We start from the raw sequence: 19825 nt of genomic DNA, 5'->3' as shown, positions 1-19825 counted from the left end.
TTGAAATTTTATTTTTAATAGTGAACAAATAAAAAAAAATATTCTTTAAATGTGTATATAAAGGCAATAAATATTTTTAAAAAAACTTTTACCGATATGATAATTATCATTTCAAATTATAATTGGATCAAAAGTTATTGGATTTGTTCTATTTTTGTGACTTATCCTGTACCCTGTATATGATGAGCTAAGTGATTTTATTGTTGACGATTTAAATGTCAGTATATATAATATGCAAATATAATTATAATAGAAGTTACTTAATTTTATAGCGGATTCGATTAAGAAGTGCTATCTCAGTAACAAGAATTAACCAATATTGATTTTCATTCTACCTTGGTTATATTTACCCACTAAATATAAAAACTCTTTTGCGTTCAATGTAACCCCTATTAATATCATCTCAACGCTGTATAAACGAAACGATGACTGTCATGTAAAATTTGCTAGTCTATAGATATCAGAGATATCCATCATGTCAAACCTTAACCGTTGTTAGATCACCGAGTGTTTCGGTCGGTGATTTATTATTACTTTAATATTTTACCAATAGAGATGTAGGATTAGTTTTTTTAAAAACATCTTAACGTTAATAGTTTTAATTTAATATAAAAGTATTTTTATTCAAGAGTATCAATAGTAGAAAAGTTTAAAAAATGAAAAGTGTCAATATTTTAATATGATAATTTAATGATAAAAATAAAAAAAATATTCCAATTAATTTCAATGAACAGAATATTTTTTAAGGTTTGGTTGGTAGCTAAAGAACAATATAAATTCACATATTTGAAGTAGGAGTAAAAATATTGGATCGTGTAAACGCAATAAAAAACGTATACGTGAAAATATTTTTAAATTCCGAAGAACAAAAAGTGTAGTCTCATAAAAATGACTTATAACTTTTTAGGATAACGTAATATAGTATTATGTAACATAAATATACTTAAAAATACGCATGTTATGAACTTATTTTTTGTAAAACTATTGATTTATTCTTTATTTGTATCGTTCGGCTAAGAATAGTTAAAAAATAGTCAACAAATAATCATATCGCTATAAACGTATCAATATGATTTGTTATATATTTTTAGTATATACAATATATATTTCTTCAAGTTTCCATTACAGCAATCGATTGACAATATTTTCTTATAGGCTACATAAAGAATGCATTATTTGTTTAATAAAAAATCGCTAACTTGTCAACTAGATGAAATCGTTTATTTATTCTATGAATAAAAATTTATCAGTTTTACATCCTTCTATTTACCGAACTTAACATTGTGGTGGTACATGTTAGGGAGTCAAAGATGATTCTTGGCCAGGCCAAATGGTGGACAGTGCGTGTACTATGGGCGACCTGCACCATAGACCAGACACCGCCAAATGAGAAAATCACAAGGAGAATCTCGTTGGCAACCTGGGGATCGAACCCGGGACCCACTAAGCCCCACTCGCTTATTTTATTCTACGATTTCATAACTATTTAGAAGTTAAAATAATAGTAAAAAAAACATTTACATACCTTTAAAAACCTAGGAAATCTCAGCAAGGGATGTATGCCAATTTTGAGTTGAAGGAGGTCAAGCGGCGTGAGTGCGACTAAATCAAATAAGAATGACTTGGACCGGATATAATGACCAGCTAATTTGCTAGTATTATATACCATCAGACCCTGTTCTAGGTACCCGGTGCGAAACTGAACAGCGACGTCTAGTAAGAACACAATGTCGCTAAACGCATCCATAGTAAACCACCAACCGGACGCCATTCTTTGCAACTCGGGCAAACTTTGCCGGACGATGACGGTCCATAAATTATACAGTGTGCACCCGGTCAACAACATTAACCAATTAAAATAAAAGTTCTCGTCAGGGTTAACCACAGACCACGGCAGTTTGTTTTGTTTTCGCCGTAATCGTCGCTTTCTGCGTACATATTCGATATTATCTTGCGATCCAGAACTATACTCACCATCGTCTCCTGTGTCTAGCGTTTCCTAAAAATAAAAAAAAATATGTGTTACAATGTAATTTATTCAAAAATATCTGGAAAAAACTTTTTTCATACACGGTTTTCTCAGATCAAATCAGAAGTTATAAACGTTGTCAATTAGATCTGAGACAGCTTGTATAATGTTTTTTTTCTTTGTAAAGATGTATTAAATAAAATATCATTTTTAGGAAAACTATAAATATCAAGTTAATTGTAAAAAAAAAAACATTTCTAAGATTTGTTATTTTGGATAATATTTGACTGTGAAACAGTAAACTATAATTACTTTTATACTATTAAATGAAGAATATACTAAATAAAATACAATATTACAATAAACTATAAATTGATTTATCAAGTGTATAATGGATTAAATAAAAATTTATCTAGTCGGTAAAAATTTAGTAAAATTACTTTTTGAGTTTTACACTTATGAGATATAGAGTTATGTAACATAATAGTATTTTTATCTGTGCTTATGGTAAAAATAGAGAATCACTTAACCATTTCTTCTATAAATAATTGTTCCAATATTTCATAAAGTAACAGTAAAAAACTGGTTATAGACCAGTCAACTTTTGTTCAGCGTATTTTGCATCTAATAACATAAAACTAATTGTAGGTTTTTTTTTAACTTAAGTAAGTTATCTCGAAAAACTATCCTAAAAACTAGTTTTTTTTCTACAATAAATTTGATATTTTTCATGTTTTATAAAATTAAATTAAATTTCTACGAAAAAATAGGGGATAATATTATAATGCGGAAGCAGTTCGTGTATACCGCACCTATGCTACATACCCACTCTGTTTATTAAAATGCTTGTAATTCAATGAGTACTTGTACGGTCATTGTTGTCGACCCATAAAAATTATGTGTAAGAACAGAGTTTAAAAATAACTGTTTTAAAATTTGATAGAAATTAAAACTAAAAAATGTTCTTTTTATTACTAAAAATAAATAATATACAATTTTCTTCAGTCGTCAGTTAAATCTGGTATGCTCTTAAGTTTTTAATTCTAAGTAAATATTTCTTTATAAGTCAATTTTAACGGATCTAATTTATCGAATAATAATATCATTGATAATTTTATCGATTATAAAATGTTTTTTATGTTTATCTATGTCAAATAGGCGTTAAAACTAACAAATATTAACAAACTTAATTAGTTGTTATTATTTGAAAAAAAAATTACACCCTTATAAAATATAAGGGATGAGCATAAAAAATACTTCAAGTTTTTAAACTAAAATAAACATTAAAAAAATAAAAAAGAATTCAAAATTTTCTTCTTACATTTTATTTTTTGATTAATTAAATTAATTAAAATGATAAAAAAACCACCATGTATATACAATCATTTATAATATATAGTTGTACATTATAAACAGTTTAGCTTCGATGCAAAGCTGAGAAGGTATTAGTTTTACTAAGATGTGTTTTTTTTTATGTCTGTTACCACTTTTTCTCAGCTCTCACCGAGCCGATTTCTTTCAATGATACGCCAAAAGATCACAAATCGTATCTAGTCGAAGACATTACCCTCAAAAATTGAAAAAAATTCCCTCGTTCCCCGTAAATGGGGGAAACCTCCGAAAAAATTACAAATTTAAAAATGGCTAATTTTCGAAATTTTTTACTAAAAACTGCAGTAACTTTTTTAAAAATAAACATATCAATATAATTCTTTTTTTTATAGATGCATGATGTCATTACCTATCATTTGGTATATTTTTTTTATAAATCTGACTTTTTACCTGCCCACAGGGGGGGATTTAAAATGACAACTTTTTTACAAAAAATTAATTTTTTCAACTTAACTTTTGAAAGTGTTCCGGAAGGTCTGACACTTTTATATATATCTTAAATTAAAGCTAATGTAATATACTTTATTATGAAAAAAAAAAATTTCGGACTTTATTTTATCTTCAGGGTGAAAATGGCTACCAAATGCTATTTTTGTGTGAAAATTTTCGATTTTGTATTTTACATTTTTAACTTTATTATGCTATAACTTTTTGAAAAATGTATGGATCATTACAATTTTTTTATGAGAAGTAGTATTTATGTAGATCTTTCATTCGACATACTTTTTTTTTAAATCGGACCATTTCCCTTAATAGGGGGGGATGTAATATACTTTATAATGGTAAAAAAAAATTTCGGACTTAATTTTATCTTCATGGTAAAAACAGACATTAAACTTAATAAAAAAAATACGATTTTTGTAAAAAAATTCTTTTTTATATTTTTAACTTTATAATGCTATAACTTCTCGAAAGATGTATGGATCAATATAATTCTTTTTTTTGTAGATGCATGATGTCTTTACCTATCATTTGGTATATTTTTTTTATAAATCTGACTTTTTACATGCCTACAGGGGGGGATTCAAAATGACAAATTTTTCACAAAAAATTTACTTTTTCAACTTAAATTTTGAAAATGTTCCGGAAAGTCTGACACTTTTATATATATATTAAATTAAAGCTAATGTAATCTACTTTATTATGTAAAAAAAAAATTTCGGACTTTATTTTGTCTTCACGGTGAAAATGGCTACCAAATGCTATTATTGTGTGAAAATTCTCAATTTTATTTTTTACATTTTTAACATTATAATGCTATAACTTATTGAAAAGTGTATTGATCAATATAATTTTTTTATGGGAAATACTATTTTTTAATAATCCCTTTTTCATTCATGATATTAATAAGGAAATAGTAGATCATGTAGCTTTTGGAATAATCCACCAATTTTTTAAAATTAAACACTATCTAAAGATTTGCATCGAAGCGTTTTTTTTTTATAGTGATTTTAATCACTGTCAGATATCATTATACTTGATCCAACTATGCCATGTCACCACTGTGCCGCGATCCCCCTGTGCTGGTTTTTTTTTTATTTTGAATTGATATTTTATTCTATGCTTAATAGCATATAGAGTACAGTAGACCCGCGCAATTATTTTTTTTCGGCTTATCGATTTTAGGAAAAAATCGATTATTTTTGCTTCTTAGAAAAAAAAAAAAGGTTTCATGATCGACTGAATCAAATTATCGTTTAATCGATTGTATTCCTAATGTAATATTACACACCTATAGTAACTAATTAATGAACTAAATTCTATTCAATAAATAAAAATCATACAACTCTAAAAACAACTGTAAATTATCAACAACATTCGAAACTTTATATTTGCTTCTCTAAACAAGTGAAGTTCACCATGTTAGAAACAGAATATCATTATAAATTTATCATTATACATAGATTGAATCGATATAATAATAATTGATTACTTTTATAGCTAGTATATAAAATAAAATAAAAATAAATTAAATAAAGTTAAATAAAAATTTATTTAAAATTCTAATTTAAAATAAAAAAATAAATAATTTAACTAAAAAAACCACACAAGTTACTAAAAAATCGCTTATACATAGTTCGGGAATAATGTATCATTAGTATTAAACACATAATAAATATTAAATATTTTTTAGTTTTAAATTAATGTTACTAATATATTTTAATTTTACAATATAATTCATTGTTATTTTCCATTAATTGAAAATTTACAAAGCTCTACTAAATATGGCGTTATACTAATAGTTAATAATTGAAATTCATTTTTATAAGTTTCTTAAACATATTCATATATATTTCTGGTATCAATTATTTTATTTTTTATTATAATTCTTACTAGAAAAATTCATTTTTATTCTATTATAATCTGTAATAGAACTATGTACATATTAAGTTTTTTACTACTACATAATAATAATAATAATAAACAGAGACAACAACAGTAATCCTTCCCTAAAAACATGATCTTTTACAATGTATATTCGTATCTTTTTTCATGTAGGTTCAAATCCTTTAAGTGAAATACACCCCATTTCGTAATGGGCATTTATTCAAACATAAGATAGTATTTAAGTAGGGTGATCCATTTTAAAATACGACATGTAATAAATATAACTACTAAAACTGTAATTCGTGGCCGACAACATACTTTGTATACTTTTTATTGTGTACTTTATATATTTACAACAATAGAAAAAAATTTACATTAACATTGTTAAAAAAAAAAATCCAGCACAGGGGGGTCGCGGCACAGTGGTGACGTGGCATAGTTGGATCAAGTATAATGATATCTGACAGTGATTAAAATCACTATCAAAAAAAAACGCTTCGATGCAAATCTTTAGATAGTGTTTAATTTTAAAAAATTGGTGGATTATTCCAAAAGCTTCATAAACTGCTAGTTCCTTATTAATATCCTGATTAAGACAAAGTATGTAGAATAAAAAAGAGATTATTAGAAAATAGTATTTCCCATAAAAAAATTATATTGATCAATACACTTTTCAATAAGTTATAGCATTATAATGTTAAAAATGTAAAAAATAAAATTGAGAATTTTCACACAATAATAGCATTTGGTAGCCATTTTCACCTTGAAGATAAAATAAAGTCCGAAATTTTTTTTTTCCATGATAAAGTATATTACATTAGCTTTAATTTAAGATATATATAAAAGTGTCAGACTTTCCGGAACACTTTCAAAATTTAAGTTGAAAAAGTCAATTTTTTGTGAAAAAGTTGTCATTTTGAATCCCCCCCTGTAGGCAGGTAAAAAGTCAGATTTATAAAAAAAATATACCAAATGATAGGTAAAGACATCATGCATCTACAAAAAAAAGAATTATATTGATCCATACATCTTTCGAGAAGTTATAGCATTATAAAGTTAAAAATATAAAAAAGAATTTTTTTACAAAAATCGTATTTTTTTTATTAAGTTTAATGTCTGTTTTCACCATGAAGATAAAATAAAGTCCGAAATTTTTTTTTACCATTATAAAGTATATTACATTAGCTTTAATTTAAGATATATATAAAAGTGTCAGACCTTCCGGAACACTTTCAAAAGTTACGTTGAAAAAGTTCTACTTTCTATATGCATTTTTATGTTTTGAATCCCCCCTGTATTTAGGGAAATGGTCCGATTTAAAAAAACAGTATGTCGAATGAAAGATCTATATAAATACTACTTCTCATAAAAAAATTGTAATGATTCATACATTTTTCAAAAAGTTATAGCATAATAAAGTTAAAAATGGAAAATACAAAATCGAAAATTTTCACACAAAAATAGCATTCGGTAGCCATTTTCACCATGAAGATAAGATAAAGTCCGAAATTTTTTTTTTTCATGATAAAGCATATTACATTAGCTTTAATTTAAGATATATATAAAAGTGTCAGACCTTCCGGAACATTTTCAAAATTTAAGTTAAAAAAATTAATTTTTTGTGAAAAAGTTGTCATTTTAAATCCCCCCTTGTGGGCAGGTTAAGGGTTAAATTTATGAAAAAAATATACCAAATGAAAGGTAATGATATTATGCATCTATATAAAAAAGAATTATATTGATATGTTCATTTTTGAAAAAGTTATGGCACTTTTAAGTAAAAAAAATTGAAAAAATTTCGAAAATTAGCGATTTTTAAATTTGTAATTTTTTTGGAGGTTTCCCCCATTTACGGGGAACGAGGGAATTTTTTTCAATTTTTAAGGGTAATGTCTTCGACTAGATACGATTTGTGATCTTTTGACGTATCATTGAAAGAAATCGGTTCGGTGAGAGCTGAGAAAAAGTGGTAACAGACACAAAAAAAAAAAAAAAAAAAACACATCTTAGTAAAACCAATACCTTCTCAGCTTCGCATCGAAGCTAAAATAAAAATATTATTTTGGAAATTTATAAATAACACATTTTTAATTGATAAAATTAACAGTCTTCAAACATGATATTTGAATTTTGTTAAAGAAAAATTCTACCATAAACATAATATTCAGTTATATTTAACTTGTAAATTTTAGTTTTGCATATCGGTAATTTACAGTAAAATTATATGGTTTTTAACAGCACTAAAATTATTGGCATGCTTAATACTTTTCAAAATTTATTTTGTGAAAATAACATTTATCATATCTTAATAAAATATATAAAATTACTTCTAAAAATTAATTTGATAAATGTTTTTTTTTATAATAAATTGTTCATCATATCCCCCTCCGTTATTACTTCAAAATAATCTTGATTATAATTTGCATCATTTAGATTATTCCTTAATTCAGGTATTTAAGGTCTACCGACGCAATGATTCTCCGAGTTCCTCTTTCCATTGCTCATTCATACTTCTACATCTTTGATGACCAATTGCTTAAGATCTTTACTAATTCAGTCACTCCATCGTTGTCTTTGGCGTCCTCTTAGTCTTGTTCCATAGGTATCGTCACTGATACTGATACCAAGAGTCTATTTCTTGTTCTCCACACATATCCTTACACATATTTATTCTTATAAAGATTTTTTTTTCGATTGTGATCAATTTTTTTCATCTTTTTTGTTGGTGATCATGTTTTAGAAACGTTCAGAATGATTGGCCTAACTAATATTTATAGAGGCTCAATTTTGTCTATCTCGGTAACAATTTTGATTTAATTAACTGCATTAAGGATAAATAAGATTTATAGCCCGCTGTTAATTAATTTCTTCATGACTATTTTGCTTTTTGTTTATATCATCTCCTAGATATTTGAAGTTACCTCCTCAAATACTGTGATTTTTATTTGAATTGAGGTTTGGGGTGGCGTATGAATGAAAATATATTTTATTTGAACAATAAATTATAATTATGTTTACAGTCAATTTAATATTTCCTGGTATCTCTTTTGTTTTTACAAATCATTTGCAATTTATCTCTTAATAAGCAAATCTTGTATCAAGCGTAATGTGGGTGGACATTTATTAATTTTGGCTAAAATCTAACACGTTAAAGTTCACATAGATTAACGTTGTACAATTTTGATAGAAACTAAAGGAAAAGACTATCGTGCTTTCCTTCCTGTGTGTATATCATGTAGTTATTACTGTAAGGCCATCTGGTTGAAATATAAAGTATGTTAAATGGCATGGAAATAATATATAAGGCTTTTCTAATAACCAGCATTCATCTCTTCAGTTCGCAATCTGCTGAAACATTAATTTATAATATAATAGCTCATTTATAAATAGGTTAATCAAATTTTAACAATTTTCTATATATTGAGAGTGTTTCTGTTAATCTAAAACAAGCTTCCCGCTCCCCAGAGGGCTCTGATATTTAGAAATTCATTTGCTTTTAGTATGCACACAACAAAATATGGTAATGTTTTTAAGTTTTTGTCGTTAACGGAAAGATGCTGTTCCTTATTAAAAACTTTCTGACATAGTAGCATAAAAACTTGAGTTTTTCATTTCATTCCATTTCATATTATTGTCGACCTATGAGAAAATATTGACACGTAACCTTAATTTAAAAATTTACTTTATATCAACATTGTGATAACATACTTTGTGATTTTTGTATTGAAAAATGATACAATTTGTTCGAATAAACATTTGTTTTTAAATAAAATTAGTCTAAACCTTGTTGGTTTTATATTTATTTATAAATATATATTAATATTAATTTTATATAAATTAATAAGGTTTTTGTTATTCAAGATTTAGACGATAAAGAAATAAACACTCATAATCTGTAATTTATGATAGACTATAATCCATATAATGTGTTTATCAATTATTTTTTGTTATGTACCACAATTAAAAAAAAAAAAAAATACACATCTAGTAAGCACAATTAACTTGTTTTTTTTTTTATAAATTAAAGATTGAAGTTTGCGTATGAAATTTTTCAAAAGATATTTTTTGTACATCGTTTATAATTATTTTTCACAAATACATGTAACCAATGTTTTTTATAGTTGAGATAATTTGACACAAATTATATTTAATTATCGTTGCAGAAGTTAAGTGAAATATCTTTTTAAATTTTATGTGGTTATTAAATTTTGTTAATTTATCCGATTGCTTTTGAATCAGAAAACTTCTTAGAAGAAGGAATACTAAAAGAAAAATATGTTGTCGAAAAGCTTAATAAATTATTATATTGCTGTGATCTAATATTTCTAAGAAATTTAAAACTTCTAATTCATTTAATCAGCAAAGAAAATTAAATACCTAGAAACCAAAATATTTAATAACAATTTCTAAGTGTAAAAATTAAAAACTTTTTGGTGATTCTATAAAAGACATCATACAGTCTTTTATTCATGAATTTATTCTTTTTCATTATTTTTTAGTAAATAAATAATTAAGTCTATTATTTTAGAATTGATTTTTTGACTTTTTAAATACAGTCAAAGGTTGTATCAAATTGCTAAGCAATTATCGACAACGTGTATTTTCAAATGTTTTAAAATTTTACAGGAGATCCAAAAAAAACATGTGTCTTACAGTGCATTTTTAAGTAAGTGCACTAGGTGACACAAATATGTATTATTGAATCTATTTTTGCACCTAGTTGCTAAATCGCTAGTATTTTGTTCTTTTACTTATCAAGTAGGCGACACATATTTAACAAAAAAATACTTATGTTATACTATAATTAGCTATTTATGTTAAAAAAATAACATATCTGTCACTAACTGAATGTTTGTTGAAAAATGAACTGGTATCTCATGTATAAAACTGTTGTAAAAATCATCACTTCTTTTAATTTTAAAAGATCATCAATGTTTATTAAATGTACGAGTATATAGTCATAATAAAAAACATTAAGATTATTTTGATGCCATGGTATAAATATTAAACATTTGTAGGCGTATTATTGATATTAGAGGAGTAAAGTTTAATTTCAATTAGTAAAAATAATACTCCATACTATATGGAAGATTATATACACCTTAAAGTACTATTAATGCACAAGTATAAAATCTTGCTCTCAATAATAATTATTATTCCATGCAGGTATATGTCACCAGAGTTTGGTTCGGAATTTTTAAACATTTTTATTATTAGTTGAATGGCGTATTATTTGGAATTTAGTTGTATTGCATAAAATTATTGTTTTTCAAAATATTCTAACAAAAGTACACATCTAATTGAAATTTTGTGCTAAATTATAATAAGAAAATAACAAAAGGTTACGGATTTTTCCTTTTAAATAATTATGAATATTTAGTTAGAATAGTATTTATTTTACTTGATTACTATATTTTTACACTATTTTAGCACTTGACTACGAATAGTACACACAAGTTTCACAAATGGGCATTTTATGTGGAAGAAAAAGAAACAAAATGTCAAATTGTGGAACGACAAAGACACTAACACATATAATTTCAGAATGTATCCAATACATAAATGTTTTGGCAGTATAGTTAAATAAAAAAAAATTATGATAAAATTGATAAATGCATATAAAATATATTGTATAAATTTTTATTGTAACTAATGACCAAGCAAATGTCAAGTAGATAAAAAAATAACAAACACACGAGCATGATCTAATAATATTAAATAAAAACAAGAAATATTATTCTCGACCTTAGAAAATTGAAGTAATTATCATTGTACAGAATTAAAATGATCATGTTCAAATGACACATTACAGGGTATTGTTAAACGAAGACGAAAGTTATTATTATCGGCTCTTGAAATTAGTTATAAATGAAAAATAGGGCATTGTAATCGTTTTATTTTCTTACAAAAACAGTTCCATCGTCTCCATCTCGTAAATTAATAAGTGAAAACACACATACAATTGCGACACGCTGGCGACGATTATTGATTCTCCTTTTGCGGCCATTCAAACGATTAAATTTCTGTGGTACACTTGTCAGTATTTAGGTATAGGTGCACGTTGTGTGGTAGGTAACTAATTTTGGTTTACTTAAGCTTCGAATAATTAAAAATAAACGAAGAGAACATGACTTTAGAGTAGTTTTGTAAAATTCCCAAAAATTTAATATTTGAAAAATTGTTGAGAAATTTATGCAAAAATATCCAGAAATTTCGGAAAAGTTGGACATTTTTATTAAAGAGCATTAATTTACTCTTTTCGTTATTTAATCACCTCTAAATTTAATTTTAGATAATAGTCAATAGCTTTCAAACATATATGATAAAACATTTCTCGGGCTCTTTTTGCCATGGTAAAATTATGTTAGTAACTTAAAAATATTCATACCCGTAACAACAGTCTATTGTTTATGTATATCCTAAAATGTCAATAATTTCCGAAATATTTCTCCAAAAGTTAAATTTGGCAATTTTCTAATTTTGAACATTTCCTATTTTATAAGCTAGTCTAATATGTATGTTGCCATAAAAAATATAAAGTGATGCCCTTATAGAAGATAACCCAAAAAAGTACTTGAAATTAAAAGAGCAAAAAAAAATATTTCCGATATTACTTTTATTTTGTGAGTAATTGAGTGGGTTGGGATAGACAAATTACCTGTAATAAAAAGCTACAAAATAATATTATTTAGTTATATTTTCCAATTCATAAAGAGTAACACAAAGAATAAAAAAATATGACTTTCTTATTTTGAACGTATTTTCTATTAAATAACGATAAATATAAAACTATCATGGTGAAGTAAGAATGAAATTGTAAATTCTCTCTAAAAATAGAAGTACTAATTCTTAATAAGTAGCCCTAACTTTGTTAGTGGAATTAGTGGTAAAAATCCCTAGATTACACTAGGACAGCTGCTCGACATCCAAAAATGAAAGGCGATTGGTTAATGTTTACCATGTTAAAAACCATTATAAGTAATAAAAACATCAAGGATTGTGTACTGAAGACTTTATAACTTATATAAGTTTGAATAATATAGTTGGTAAAACGTTATTATTTGAATAATAATTTCTATTCGATAAAATTTGTCATATAGTTATCAAAAATCCATACAAATCCAACGAGTTATTAATAGCGCTGGTGGTTGCAATGCAATGCAACTTAAAATATTTGTTCTTATTTGTTCAAAAATGTCATGTCTATCATACAAACTATTTGCAAGTAATATAATAAAAAATAGTTAACCTAAATTTTGTAAAATATATTAAACCCCAAATAAATCATTAAAATAAAATTTTTTTTATTTTTTCTATTTATTGGCTAAAAAATTGTTGGACACATTCCAACAATTTTTTTTAAATTAGCAAAAAAAAAAAAAAAAATTATACAACAATAAATAACCTATTTTGGTAAGGAATTTATGCGCCAACTATTTTTTTCCAATTATTTAAATATAGATAATAGTGAAAAGCAAAAAATAAAGTTTTGCAATTCTTGAGGAGTGGTTAATTAAAATTAATCAATTATTACCTTATCTACAATTTTTATTTTTGACTCTACAGAGTAGAATCTCATTTAAGTAATTTTTTTACATATTAGTCCATAAAGCATTATTAGCAAAAAATAACTATTTTTACATGTTTTATTAACATAATTTAAAGCATATACATTAAATTATGTAAATTGTAAATACATAAATATATATTTCAAGAATTTCTTATGGTTAAATGCATATAATTAAAATGTTTTGGAAATACATAAACTCGAACTTTAATTATAATTAACAGCATATATTATTATCAATAAACTATTTTCAAATTTCATAAAAACAATTTATAAAATTAAAACTTTTTACAGAAATTTTCAACAGTCAAAATAATTTCTAAATTACAGCACTACTTTAAAGCAAAAAAAATTAACAAAGAAATATTTATTATAGAAAAATCTGATAATTTCAATATGCTATTATAATGTGTGATATGATAAGCGTCGATATAATGAATGTCTCTTTGATTACTTTTTTTTGTATGTTGAAAAGTGATTATAAAGTATATATCAGGTATAGATCACGAATAAAAAAAAAGAAGCAAGATTATTTAGTCGGTTTTGTGTCAATATTAAAATGCATTGTTGCAAAAAAAAAGTAAGATACAAAAAACGAAAATTACTTCCTTGCCCATTCTCATCAAATATCAATGTGTCAACTGATTAATGATGTTTCACCTGGTTTATTCAACATCACAATAAAACTTCTTCCGAATTAAATACGCTTTTTCAATATTGACGTTTCAAATTTGATCGGTTACCCAAACCGTTCCGTTCGATGATTTTTATCGCATACTTTGTATGTGTGTATGTGCTCTTAACATCACAACCATGTCGGTTTGTTTAAATAATTCGCGTTTCACAGAGGACTCTCGAGAATTTCACTCTGGTATTCTTAATTTGTTTGATACATCTGTTTTTGAAGTATTTTGTTACATGTTATCATGAAAACTGTCGACGCAAAAATTTAAAAATCGGTGAGGAAGACCAATGGCAACGACATAATATTATAAAACTTAGGTGCAGTTTTTCAGTAGATTACGTCATGTTTTCTAAGTACAAATATCAAAAGTCAAATTGTATACTCGGCGTTCTTTAGACATCATTACTTTCGCGCTAATACAACACTGGAATACTATATAGACTATTATAACTACTGATAGCTTATAATAAAACATGAAATTTATAAAATATCAGAATATATAATCACAAATGGACCCTCGTTAATTTTTGAAATGTAAACTTTTAATAAGATCTTCGTACCTCGATCTGCGTAAATTGTTGAATATAATTAATATATTAATATCCAAACTTTCAATAAAATAATATTAATCCTCCCAATTTTGACTAATGCTGTTTGATTGGTTAATAGATTTAATTTTTTCAGTCGGTATGAAAAATTTATTCAAACGAGTAAAGGCTCGTTTAGACTAACGTTGTACACAATAAATGTTTCTATTCCATGTGGTTTATCTTGAAAATATTTTAATTGTGAAATCTACAAGCTTTCGATTTACTATCATTTGTTTCAAAGTCAAACGCTAATGAAATGAACGAATGAGACAGGAAACTTTGTTCACAATCAGTAAAGTGTTTACACATGTTAATTTAGTTCAATTCAATGTTTCGAATTTACTTTAGTTCCTGTTAATTTCCTAGTTTAAACGTACGCTTGTTTTTATAAGAAAAAAAAACAATTAAAATTTGAAAAAATAAGAAAAGTAAAATAAAAAATATATAAATTGATTTATCATAAGAGAGAAGAATATTAATGAATCATTAGAATATTCAAATTTTAAAATTCGTAAAAGAAATTAAAAAAAAAAATAAATGTATCAAAACTTAAAATGTAGGTGATTGAATTTGACACTATTATATATATATATATATACATTTCTTTAAAGCTAGGTAATTTGACATTGAGCTTAAGCTCTTTTACGCAATGCCGAGTGTGATTTTTACTCATTACTGTTTACCTTGACGTTGCAGTATTTGTATTTAAAATAAATATAACAATACTTGTACTTAGCAGTTTTACGGACATAATTGTTTGGTAGCGATATTAAATTGAAATTCTTTCTGATAAATAAAAGCACATTGAGTGCGATACTATCAGAGACTATTATTATTTATCCCCAACCTCATTACTAAGTACGGACAGCCTACCGAGTTGAAATAAAATATGTATTCCGTTTTTTCTTTGCCTTCAAGAAATAATGTAGCATTTAACGTGATCTTATATCCTGATACGCTTACGATTTTCTACCAAACAATCAATAGCCGCAAAAAGAGAGACGAAAAAAATGCGTTTATTTTCTATTTGTATTAGAGGCAAAAAATATCATTATCTATAATTAAAGGGAAAACTAAATTTTTCTATTTATTTTATATAAAACAAAATATAAGTATGATGCTTCACTTTATTGAAATAAGTATACTTATAGTATGTATACGTGACATTATAACATGTTCAAAAAGAAAAAATAAACACATTTATAGAAATCACAAAAATATAAAAGCAAAGATTTTCTAAGGCTTTGAGAGTGAAAACATAAAATATTGTCTGTAATAAGTAAAAAGTAAGAGTATAGTATAATAAAATAACAACCAACCAGCAAAATCTAAATTTAATTTGGATTACTCTTTTTGCTTAACCACTCCTCCAACAATCAATTGCATTTTACAGTCAACATACACATTAACGTATGAGTATACATTTAAAACCAATTTATATTTTTACCTTTTATTTTATATTGGTTAATAATTTTTATTACGTTACAGCGCACAAGCTCATTATACGGAGTCTAGAGTTGCTCTCTTAAGTTTCTCACATTCGTTTCAGGCTTTAATAATAAATTGTGTAAAATACTTTTTAGAAGCATGACAAGTACTAAGAGTAGCATTAAAATTTTTCAACTTTTAAGCAAGAAAAGGTATATAAATAAAAATTTAAATATATATAAACTAATATCTTAATTAACTAATAAATGCTTTTAAGATATTAAAAGTATTGCTTAACAATACCTCTGTCCTACACCCAAGTTACAACCCATTGTTGTTTTAATACAAAAAAATTATACTTATAGTTTCGTATGGAAGTTAAGATAATTATTTAAGTTAATAATGTCATGAAAGTTTACTTCGAATGAAAAATTACTGGTATACCATTATATAAATGTATTAAGTGTCAATTTACAAACAGAAACTAGACCTTGAGATCACTTATAAAAAAATATCAATAAAAAGTTTTTTTGCCAGTCTAGTCAAAAAAACTTAATTATATTGTCAATTAAATGTCTTCCGAACGAGTTGGTGTGCACTTAAATAGGTTACAATTGAATAATATTACACTATTATCTTAAAACATTGTTATAGTATAGTATAGTATATTGATTTTTATTATTATTTTTAAAAATAAAACATATGTGCCTTTGTATAGGTCTACAACAAGTATACTTCATAGTTTATTTTCTATTTTGTTAGAAATTATATCTCTTTGACTTTTAAATTTATGAGGCAAATAACTCTTTCTAACGAATAATAGATCAAGTATTTCAATACAAAAAACGATTTTTTTTTTGAGTCTGTTATAAAACTTTTTCTACCAAAGTCAATTAAAATAAAAATTTACAAAAATTTCTAATCTAACAAAAAATATTGCATTAATTTTTTTTTTAAATAAAAACTTGTCTCTATTTGTAATTTTCATCTATCTTTTATACTTTTGTAGGACTTAAATAGTACTAATATAAAACATTTAAAACATATCTATTTATCAAATACCGTCAAATCAATACATGTTAATTATTTTTTAATTACAAAAAATTATTCTTACAGTAATTTTATATAAGGTAATTAGCATTTATTATTAAACAAAAAAATGATTAGCTCATAATTATTTAATTGAACTTTTATGCTTAAAAAAAGGATCACTATTGAGAAATAGTTATCAAAGTCATTCATTTGATGTAGTAATAGGAAGTTTATATTTATAGATACTTAAACTTTTATGGTCAGTTTACTTTTACTTATGTTTACACTACATCCAAAATTAAATAGTGTTTTGTGTGACTCATCATTTAAAATATATTTTTGTTTGAATTTTTTCTAAAACATATTTTTTAATGTAGTATTAAAAAAATAAAGATATTTTCAATATGTATTATCATTGATGAATCAAATTAATCTTCTTTGTTGTTGATGCTTTAGAATTTTAAAATACCTACCGCTCACAATTCAAAAGACTTTTCATTTGATAATAAAGACGATAATAGAGTTGAGCGTACTCTAAGTGCACTGTGTCATTAAAATACAAAAATATAATATTTAAAATTTTTTATTTTGAAAAATTTTGTCCTTTGTACATTTTTATTATTTTAGAATTTCCTAGTTATGTTAGTTAAATATTTTGACTTCTAGGCGTTGGTAAAAAACAATTTTTTTTTTACAGTAATTTTTTTTGTTTTACTATACTGGATAACTCTGTTTCTATTGAACCAATTTCGATCAACGATATGTCAAAAAATAAGAATCTGATTGAAGCTACCAGCAACATAATTTTTAAAAAACCACCCTAATTCCCGTAATAAAGGGAAATATCTTAATAAATTACAATTGTTACAATACAGTTAATATTGATATTCTTATTTTTATATTGAAATAACTTTTTGAAAAGTGGACGGATTATTGCAAAATTTTGATGGGTAATATATCAAACATTTGCCTTGCCAACGACATACTTTTTTTGAATAACCATTAATTAATCAAGGTATTGTGAGGCCATAATAATATTTTTTCTTCTATTTTTTCATGATGCTCTAAGAAACCTATTTTCGTTAGCCTACATCATTTTTAAATTAACAAAATGTACATTTAAAAAAGAAAAAGGTTCCAAAATCTTGATTCTATGAGTCATCGAACAAAAGCCAAAAATCACTTTTGATGTGAATTGGTGAAATTTCTTTTAAGAATAATAAACCTCCGAAGTCAAAAATAATACTACTTAAATTAGTTATATATAATAAGCTATAAATTATAGATTTAAACAAATTCCTTATATGACATTTTGAATTTTACACAAAGTTTGATCAAAAAATGTATATTTTATTTTAAATCAAAAACTGGTTTTAATAGTTTTACACGGAAATAAATGTTTAAAACATAATTTTTTCTATATGAGTTATATATGCTTTAAATAAATTTTAAACTTGAAATATTCATGTTAATTAAAAAAAAAAAAAATTCATATTATAAAAATCGCAGGCTGATCAATGGTATAACATCATACTCAATAGTGTGGAGATACCACATAATAAATAAGATTTTTAACAACATTCTGTTTTCAACCCAACCCAACTTTATATGACCAATAATTAAAAATTAACTTTCCTCCTCTCTGGCACATGTAATAGAGGTGACGTTAAATATAATTAACTGTAAATAAAATAGAATAAATAAACTACACTATCAAAATAATTATCAAATTTCCTTGTGCATTTTATAATATTACAGCTCTAACTAAATAAAGACAGTGAATCAATCTTATTAAAATGTGATTAAAACAAAAACTTATAAACCTTAATAAGTTCTTATATGATTTACTTTTAAATATTTTACTAATTATCAAAGATAAATACCTGCTTTTCTGCCACTTGTCGAGTAGTGAATCGCTTGATGAATGAATCTTCTCTTTGTAAAGCCGGTTTCGATGTTTTTATTGTAGAAGAAATAGCGCTTGACAGTTGAACTGTGGTTCTGAGTTTCATCCATCTTTGATTACTTCTGCTTCTGAATGAGAGTCAAATAGAATAAACATCAGATCAGTGTCGTGTCATTTATAAAAGATTTGCAAATAATATAAAATAACTAAATGAAAAATATATATTTTTAATAAATAAATAAATCACAAACTTTCAGTAATAATTAAATAATAAACTAGGTAAAACTAAAAAGTTATTATTCCAAAATAATTACACTTAGTGAATAAATTTAATATGAGTAAAATTTTATTTCTTTTGTGATAAGAATCATTACTGTTATACTTGATAATGTTAAACCGTAATGATTAACCATTTTACGCATTTAGACACCTGCAACTTGTAGATTGACCAACCAGACTAGAAATTTATACTTCTATTTATATACAGTATATTTATATTTTTCTAATTTTTGGAACTTTACTTTTCAGATTGATAATAATTATTATTTATACATTATTATTCTATATATTATTTATAATAATAAAGAGTAAAGTCCATTTCTAATTTAATGACTTTCAATCTTATATTCAGAATAAGATCAACTTCTAGTTCTAGTTTTGAAATTAGTAATGGACTTCACTTTTAAGTTTCACATTATTTACTTTAAAACGGGAAATTAAAACTGAAAAATAATCAACTACAATAGATTTTAATACATTAATAGCTAATATGTTACTTTATTAAATCTAATCTATACCTCATACAGTAAAACCTCTCTGGGACTAAATAACACAAAATCAAAGAAACATTTTTTGTATACTATGTTTATATTTAAATATTTTAAGTTACAAAGTTTATTAAATATTTATAGTATAATACTTTGACATT

The 19825-nt window shown here is 24.9% G+C and overlaps 1 protein-coding gene across 3 annotated transcripts in view; it reads right to left on the bottom strand.

Annotated features, from left to right (window-relative positions):
* LOC126909805 (uncharacterized) overlaps positions 1-19825 on the bottom strand; it is a 68575-nt gene that overhangs the window by 7891 nt on the left and 40859 nt on the right. The window contains exons 4-5 of one of the 3 annotated variants that reach the window (XM_050692227.1): positions 18875-19025; positions 1526-1999 (exon numbers count right to left, since the gene is read on the bottom strand). In XM_050692227.1, coding sequence (XP_050548184.1) covers positions 1526-1999; positions 18875-19025 — 625 coding nt within the window. The remainder of the gene's footprint in view (positions 1-1525; positions 2000-18874; positions 19026-19825) is intronic. The other 2 variants (XM_050692232.1, XM_050692240.1) reach the window with 2 other exon arrangements.

The sequence above is a fragment of the Daktulosphaira vitifoliae genome, unplaced genomic scaffold (genome assembly GCF_025091365.1).
Source record: "Daktulosphaira vitifoliae isolate Bord-2020 unplaced genomic scaffold, ASM2509136v1 Scaffold_1, whole genome shotgun sequence".
NCBI classification, from domain to species: Eukaryota; Metazoa; Arthropoda; class Insecta; order Hemiptera; family Phylloxeridae; genus Daktulosphaira; species Daktulosphaira vitifoliae.
The sequence above is the reverse complement of the archived record's forward strand: the minus strand, read 5'-3'. Positions and strand labels throughout refer to the sequence as shown.